The sequence below is a fragment of the Acanthisitta chloris genome, unplaced genomic scaffold (assembly GCF_000695815.1).
Source record: "Acanthisitta chloris isolate BGI_N310 unplaced genomic scaffold, ASM69581v1 scaffold37608, whole genome shotgun sequence".
NCBI lineage: Eukaryota > Metazoa > Chordata > Aves > Passeriformes > Acanthisittidae > Acanthisitta > Acanthisitta chloris.
Genome location: NW_008689311.1, coordinates 10,095 through 18,117, shown reverse-complemented (window position 1 = coordinate 18,117; position 8,023 = coordinate 10,095). Strand labels below are relative to the sequence as shown.

At 56.8% G+C, this 8,023-nt stretch overlaps 1 protein-coding gene across 1 annotated transcript in view; it reads left to right on the top strand.

The window, feature by feature from the left end:
• The first annotated feature begins 644 nt into the window (after positions 1–644).
• EPHB3 (EPH receptor B3) overlaps positions 645–8,023 on the top strand; it is a 16,657-nt gene continuing 9,278 nt past the window's right edge. The window contains exons 1-3 of the mRNA XM_009081365.1: positions 645–667; positions 3,607–3,667; positions 4,031–4,703. Of these exons, the coding sequence (XP_009079613.1) occupies positions 3,611–3,667; positions 4,031–4,703 (730 nt within the window). The 5' untranslated portion in view covers positions 645–667; positions 3,607–3,610. The remainder of the gene's footprint in view (positions 668–3,606; positions 3,668–4,030; positions 4,704–8,023) is intronic.

Below are 8,023 nucleotides of genomic sequence, written 5' to 3'. Positions count from 1 at the left end.
ATGATGCTCAGATCTGTCTCAGGGGTAAGGCTCTGTCCTTGTCCCAGGATCCCACCCTGCCATAGAAATTCTGCTTTTATGTGGGGTTGACTATGGCCGTCTGCACTCACTGAAGATAGCAAGGCTCCATGTCTTGCCTTTGCCCAGATGAAGGTAAGGAGAAGACAACTCCCAGTGCTGCAGACAGTGATAAGGCAAGCCTTAGGGTCACTTCTCCAAGCTGGCAAAATTGGGAGCCAATTTCCCGTTGACTAATGGGACCAGGCTCTCACTGTGGCATGCGGGATTGAAGTGGCTTTGACTCACTGTTCAGCCAGCTCTGACACCTTTCATGTCCCTCCAAAGCACTTGCAAACCTGAACTGCGCCGGGAAATTACTGGTGATGCCTCTCAGCCCACCTGTGGCACCGTGTGCTGGAGGGAGAGTGCAGCTGGCTGCTCCTGAGCCACTGAAGCCCAATGCTTGGGCTTCCCAGGCCTGGACGCTAGCACGTTCCCTTTCTTGGAGGGCCACTTGGCATGCCCCAGTGTTTATGTGAGAGAGGACATGGGTTTGGTGCTAGACTGCCATGAGATATCTGCAGCAGCTTTAAGGGCAGAGAGTGGTATCTGCAGCTCAGCTCAGCATGTGCCACCAGCCCTGGGACCATGCAGCACAGCAGCCCATGGGGCCATCCACCCACCTTCACAGTGACAGGCTGTGAGGGTCTGGGAAACGCCACTGACCCCACCTGGGTCACTCCCGTGGCTGCAGGAAAGCCCTTTTGCCCTCTGTGCTCAGCCTGTTTCCTTTAGCCAAGTCGCTCTGTGATTTTATTATTTCCCCTCCCTGCTCTCTCTGTGTGGTTTACGTGGCTCTCGTGCCAGCAGCCGGCTTGGCTCTGTCAGTTTTTTGTCTCCTCTGCTGGTCAGATGACAGATGCTGCCAAATTAGGATGCAGGCAACAAGCCTCCTGTCCAAGCCATGGTTCTGCCCAGGGATGACATTCGTGGGGAAGGGTGCTGCTGGAGGGGAGGCAGCCATGGCAAGGGCTTCCTACATGGGGCTGCTGGCATTCAGGGGAGTTCTGTACATCCTAGGCACATCTGAGGGGCAAACCCCTGCATGGTCTGGTCAGTCTGAGCTATGCCATGGCTGGCCACGGGATCCTTGTGTCGCTCTGCTTGTGGGCACACCCTGCCACCCAGATCCCCATCTCCCCAGCCTGACTCACTGCTGCAGCCGCTCATCCATCAGCAGCCCCAGCCCTGAGCACGCAGGGCATCCCTTCTCTACTCTTCCTGCAGAAACACCCCTCAGCTGTCCATGCTGGCAGTGGGGTGCTGTGCTGGCTGGATGCACACAGGGTATCTGCACCAGGACTTGGCAGCCCAGCACTGTCAGTGCTGAGCACGTGCTTGGCTCTGTTTGCCTCGAGCCTGGGCCCTTGCGGCACCACTGTGCCCTTATTAGGGCAGCCAACATGGGGCCTGTCCCTCGGAGAGGTGCAGGAAGCCCTGCTCTGGAACCTGTTCCCCCATGAGCTGACACTGCCCACCCGTCCTGGCAGCCACCCCATGCAGAGATCTGGGGAGCACAGCAGTGTCTCTGGGGATCTTGTGGCCATGCAGAGCCGTGCTTGGGCTCCTGCCAGTGTTCAGTAGCTGATGGTGTGGGAAATGGGAAGGGAGAGGAATGGCTGTTTGCTGTGTCTCCTGGGCAGGTAATCTTATGAACCGAGTAAAGGTTGCCTCATGAGTGGGTGCCTAGCCCCATCCTGTGCCCCAGCCCTCCTGCATTACCAGCTTGGCAGAGGGCTCCTTCCTTCTCGCCCTTTGTTTTCGCTACATGCCCCTAGTTTATGTTTTTGAGAAACAGCAAATAACTACTGCCCAGTAACCGCCTCTGCGGTGACAAACCAGAGTTGATGTCTGTTGTAGATGCTGCCCCTCTCCTGATGGAGAGCTGGCACCATGAGGGGTTTCCTCCCTCTGTCCCCAGTACCACGTCCACTGCCAGTGCCACCAGCCTGTGATGGGTTTGTTTGCTTTAGGCGAACAGCCTGGGCAATAAGCAAGCTTGCTGGCCAGGCTGGGAACCTGGCAAACCACAAGGCAGGTCAGAGAGCCCACGTGTCCTCAAATGTGCTTGTTTATCTGTGCCGCGGTGGCACCCACAGCCCATGCTCCCGGCCTGTCTGTGGGTGCTGGCTCAGGAGCTGCTGGCGGGTCTCCCCGGGGTGGGACGCGGGAGGAAGGTGTTTACCTCCAGACGAGCTTCATCTGAAACCCTGCAATGCATGAATGTTTCCTTCCTCCTCCACACTTCCTCCCTGGCCGGGTCAGCCTGTGGTTTTCCTGGGGTGGAAGGAAAGAAGCTGAAACTGCCTCTTGCTCTGGGGCTGAGCCATGGTGCGAGCACAGCTGAGGTGCCCCTGCATGTCTTGTGCCTCAGTCGGTGAGGGTGAGCCGCTCCCAGCCCACTGCTGGCCCTCAGAGCTGGAGAGCCATGACTCCCTGCCTCATGTCTTGTGCCTGGGTGGGCTGAGGGATGGATGGACAGCCCTTGGGGAGCTGTGTGGTGTTTGAGATGGGGCCATGCCTGCGTCTGGGAAGGGGAGTGCCCTCATCAGGGAGGCATTTCAGAGCTGGTCCCAGGTCCTGCTTGGGACAGGCACTGAAACCTCTCTGAGCACACCGGGGTCTCCAGGCATCCGCGCCCCTCCAGGCAGAAGAGGGTCCAGAGGCCCCTGGGGTACCTGTTCCCCTACAAACAGCCTAGGGGCCATCCGTGGAGCAAGAGTCTCAGGACCAGCAGCCCACAGAGGGGCCATTGGCCCCAGAACATGTTACCATACTTTCACCCGTGCATTTTGCTCCCAGTTCTTGTGCATGGTGCTCACGCAGAGCCACACGGCTCTGCCCGGGATTAGCGACAGCTGCCTGCAATTGCAGCTCTTCCCAGACAAGCGTCTCGCTCCCCCAAGGCTGGGGCTGGGGCTGTTTGGGGAATGCTGCCGGGGTGGTTTGTCTTGTAGTCTGCTCCAGGAATGTTGGCCAGACGGTCAAATTCTTCTCCCCTCTTGTAAAATGAGTGATGTGGGGCGTCTCTGGGAGAGCAGCCTGCCAGTCCCTCCTCCTCTGGATAAACCTGCCTGGCCCGCACCGCCCTGTCATGGGAACGGGCCCTTTCAACCCCAGCCACAGTAAATACTCACCCTGCCAAAGCAGAGGGGGAGGGTATGGACAGGGGCACCTGGTCTCCCTCCTCTGGCACCCTCTGCACTGGCCTGGGGGCAAAACTGGCTGTGCTGGTGGCTGGGGGTGGCAGCCTGTTCCTGTTCCCCTCTTGCCACCTGGCCAGCTCCTTGTCCTGCTGCTTGCCTGCTCCAGCACAGCTCTCCAGGGACGCCTCGCTCTTCCTGTTCTCCTGATGGGAGAAGAGAAATCTGGAGTCTGTCTGCACTGCTCCCCCTCCTCCCACCACATCTCACCCCCCAAGTTGCTGCTTTCCACAGAAATGTCAGGCTCTGCTCTCCTCTCCCCCACTCCTCCTGCGTTTTTTTCCTCTAATCTTGGCCTTCATCTCCAATTACTTTTTTCTCTCCTTCCTTTTTCTCCAGAGACCCTGATGGACACGAAATGGGTGACCTCTGAGTTGGCATGGACAACGCATCCGGAGACAGGGGTAAGTTTGGAGCCAGCCCTGGTCCTGACCTCCAAAGGGCACAGCTGGCCCTGGCCCCATGGAAATCAGGGTTGTTTGCCAGTGCCTTTGTGGAGTTGGCTGCATCTTTCTCCTTCCCTCCCATGCTTATCCTCGCCTCGTCATACCATGTCCTCCTGACTCTGTGCCAGCGGAGCGGGAGTGCCATGGTCCCCGGTCTGGGTTGCTCTTAGTCACCTTGATGACCAGGAGGGTTGCAACAGGTGGACGTGCAGCTGCTGCTCTTCCCTGTTGACTGTTGCCCCCCACCCTGTGCCATTCGTGATGTGTCCGTGACACTGATGGCCCTGCCTGGGGATCTAACCCTTTCCCTCTCGTTCACAGTGGGAAGAAGTCAGCGGTTATGACGAGGCCATGAACCCCATCCGCACGTACCAGGTGTGCAACGTACGGGAGGCCAACCAGAACAACTGGCTTCGCACTAAGTTCATCCAGCGCCAGGATGTCCAGCGTGTCTATGTGGAGCTGAAGTTCACCGTGCGGGACTGCAACAGCATCCCCAACATCCCTGGCTCCTGCAAAGAGACCTTCAACCTCTTCTATTATGAGTCAGATACGGATTCTGCCTCTGCGAACAGCCCTTTCTGGATGGAGAACCCCTATATCAAAGTGGATACAATTGCCCCAGATGAGAGCTTCTCCAAGTTGGAGTCTGGCCGCGTGAACACCAAGGTGCGCAGCTTTGGCCCTCTCTCCAAGAATGGCTTTTACCTTGCCTTCCAAGATCTGGGAGCCTGCATGTCCCTCATCTCTGTCCGGGCTTTCTACAAGAAATGCTCCAACACCATTGCTGGCTTTGCTATCTTCCCGGAGACTTTAACGGGGGCCGAGCCCACTTCTCTGGTCATTGCACCAGGCACCTGCATCCCCAATGCAGTGGAAGTGTCTGTGCCCCTAAAGCTGTACTGCAACGGTGATGGCGAGTGGATGGTACCTGTGGGAGCGTGTACGTGTGCCGCTGGATATGAGCCGACCATGAAGGATACCCAGTGCCAAGGTATGCGCATGTCAGAGTGATCATGGCTTTTGCCCCTGCGGATGTGCTGATGCAGAGGAGGTAGTTTTGCGTTGAGCTCGGTCTGGTTTTGAAGGCTTGGGAGCTGGCCAGACTCCCTGAGAAGGGAGCAGGGGAGTATTTCAGAGGACTGATCTGCAGTTTGACTCAGCATCTGAAAGCTTTAAAGCCTTCATGGTCTGAACTGGCTCAGTGTCAGCTGTGACACACCAGTTAGCATCCACTGGTGCTACCTTCTGTGGAATGCATCTCCTGGTTCAGAGCTGTGGCTCAAGGCATGGTCCTCACAGGGATCCAGCACACATCCCTGAGCACTACCAAAACCCCTCTGTCACCCCTGCTGTTGTATCCAGCATCTCCCCTCCCTCCTTCCTGTAGTGCTTGTGGCTGGGGCGAGTGATTGTTCCTGGCAAGCACAATTTCACGCTGCTTGTGCAGAGGCACTCAGAAACCCTGGTGGTGATCGAGGCTCCACTGCAGGAGAAGCCATGCGGATGGATGCTCCCCCTGCCAGCACTGAAGGCTTGCAGCAGGGAGCGTGGGGAGCAGCACGAAGGCAGGGGATCTAAAGCTCCCTGTTTCTGCTTGAGAGGGAGGGAAACACATCCTGTACATGGAGATATTAGGGTTGGAGAGCCACCCTGACAGCAGGATAGCCCTGTGTGGGTCCTGCAGCTGCCATGCTCTCCCACCATAGCTTTGGTGTTGCTGTTTAACCCCAGTTTGGGTGTGTTGATAAGGAAAAATCTGCCTGGATGTATACTGTTCTCTCGGGGTGACTTTTTCCTTGGGAGCTGTCTCTGGCAGGCAGAACCCTGCCCTGGGATGGCTGGGGTTTAGGGCAGAAGGGTTGCCGTTCCCCTTGGCTGGAGGCATTGTGTAGGGAGAGGGATGCTGGCTGGGCCCCTGGCGCTGGATGCCTCGTGCTCGCTGATGACGGGATGCTTGGCGCCGGCCCCTTGCACTTGGCAGTGGCGATGCAGTTTGGGACGGCCCGTGACGTGGGGCTTGGGCCGCACAGGCCCCTCCACGGGCTTTGGGAGCAGCATAGCTGTCAGCCATGCTTAGAACTCAGCCTTGACAAGACTGCAGCTCTGCTGCAGGTCCAGAGCCTCCAGTACCATTGGTGCCAGCACAGCCCTGACCTCAGTGGCTCAGTCCCCAGCATCAGTCTTGTGAGCAGCTGGTCTGGCTCCTCCTGGGGCAAATGGACACTGGTGCCAGGGGTCCATCCACACTTAAAACTGTGCACTGGGGTCCACACTTCTGGGGAGCTGGTTTACTTCTTGCTTGGACTGGAAGATAGTAGACTGTACAGGGTGTTGGCTCTTCCCAAGCAGGGAGGGGGATTTGGGCACAAGGTGACATCATTTCCAGCCAGCATCTGGGCTGTGCTGAGCAGAGGCATCCCAAGGCAGGACTGAGGACCAGTTGGTCTCAGGGCATTACTGGAGCCTGGGGTGAGATCCACATCCCACAATCTGGACAGACCCCATGTGGCAGCTTTCCCAGTGCATTTGATTCCCCCCAAGCCCCAGTTTGTTCTGCAGCAGGCAGGGAAGCCACACTGAGCCACGGGCACGTCTCCGTCCGGCAGTCTGCCTTTTGCTGGGCAGAAGCAGCAGTGTCCTCACATTTCTCTGGGAAAGTTGTGCTGTGCTTGTAGGATCAGATTTTCCGCCATATGATCGTGTGTTTTAAGTGGAAACAGCTGAAGAAGGGCTGTGAGAAGCTGGAGCTGCATCTCTTTTCTGCTCTCAGCTGGATCTTCCCTTACCCGGTTTTGACAGTCCAGCACCACCGAGAAGGCTCCTGGCCCCCGTGGCACGGGGAGCAGTGTGGAGGTGGCTCTCCAGAGCTGGGGTTTCGTCACTCCCGCCCCGGGCAGCCCGCCGAGGCTTCACCGTGCGGGTGAGCAGCGCTCCAGAGTGCCAGATGGCATTTTAATAAATAACAATACCCAGTTACTGCTTAGATGGGATAAGCCCTGTTGTAAATCTCCCCCTTTCCCCAGACTTTCAGTGGCCTTTGAAGATCTCCTCCTCCTCCTCCTCCTCTTTATCTCCATCCAGAGCCAAGATTAGACCTTGCATTCAGACCTGTTACAATGCAGCTTGTATCTCAGTCCCTTGGGAGCAGAGGGCTCATCCTGCCTGGCTGAAGGCAGTTTCTTTGGCATGCTTTGTAAGGCGATACGCCAGGCTGGTACCTGGCGCTCTAGTCCTGAGTTGCCACAGCATTGATTTGGCATCTCATTCTCAGCCTCATTATCTTTATTTAATTAGCACACGGCCCTTCTGGGGGTTGTGCCGCTTCCCACACACTCCCTGCCATGCAGAGCTGCAGAGGCAGCTCTTGCAGGGTGAAGAGGAGCTGTTGGCCAGGGAGGGGGACAAAGGCCCCCATATGACTCCACAGGCAGGGGTACACTGGATTTGCACCCCAAGCCCTGCAGCCCGTGGGGTTCAGCCTTTCCCTTAGCCCTTTCCCTTCTCCTTTTGGTTAGCAAGCACCCAAGCTGTTCAGAGGATTTGGTGTCAAGGGGCTCCACAAAAATGCTCCTGGGCATGTGCTCCTGTGCCAGATTCATTGAGGTTTGTACCCCTCATGTTCCTGGCTTCATACAAAGACAGAAAGGTTTGGGGTGTGTCTGTCTGCCATACCAGGGTGAGCAGTGAGCCCCCTCCTCACATGGCTCTCTGCCCATGAAGAGGGTCCTGAAGGAGGGTCTCAGTGCCCCCAGAGCCTACACCCCACTCGGGAGGGTGACTGAGCCTGTGTGTGCAGTCTGCATACACAAACCGTAAGAGCACCTGGGGTGACAGTGTCCAGCATGACTCCACGCTCTCCTGAGATCCATTTGTCAGCCTTTTTGATGTCCCTTTTCTCATGGCACCAGGCACTGAACATTCAGGCACGGTCAGTGAGTGAGTACAGGTCAGGCTGGGGCCAAAATCAGAATTTTTGCAAAAATAAATTTCCCTTGTAATCAGTGACTAATGGAAACATCACCCCGAATTAAAGAAACAAAAATTGCCAAGCAAGCATTGCACTTGCCAACTGTTTGCAGCTTTGCGTTGCAACATGGGCTTGCTGCATGAAACCCAGGAAGTGAAACTGCCTGGGATTAATTGCCCAGGCTCCCAGATCAAAGGCAGCAGCAGTGCGGGCAGGGAGAGCTGCCGGTTTACAGCCAGGCAGCTCCACAATGGGTTACTTGTAACACGGTCGAGGAAATCTGCCCCTGCCGTCCTGCCTGTGACCCGCTGTGGCTCGAGAGGCCGGCTTTCTTTTTTTAATTC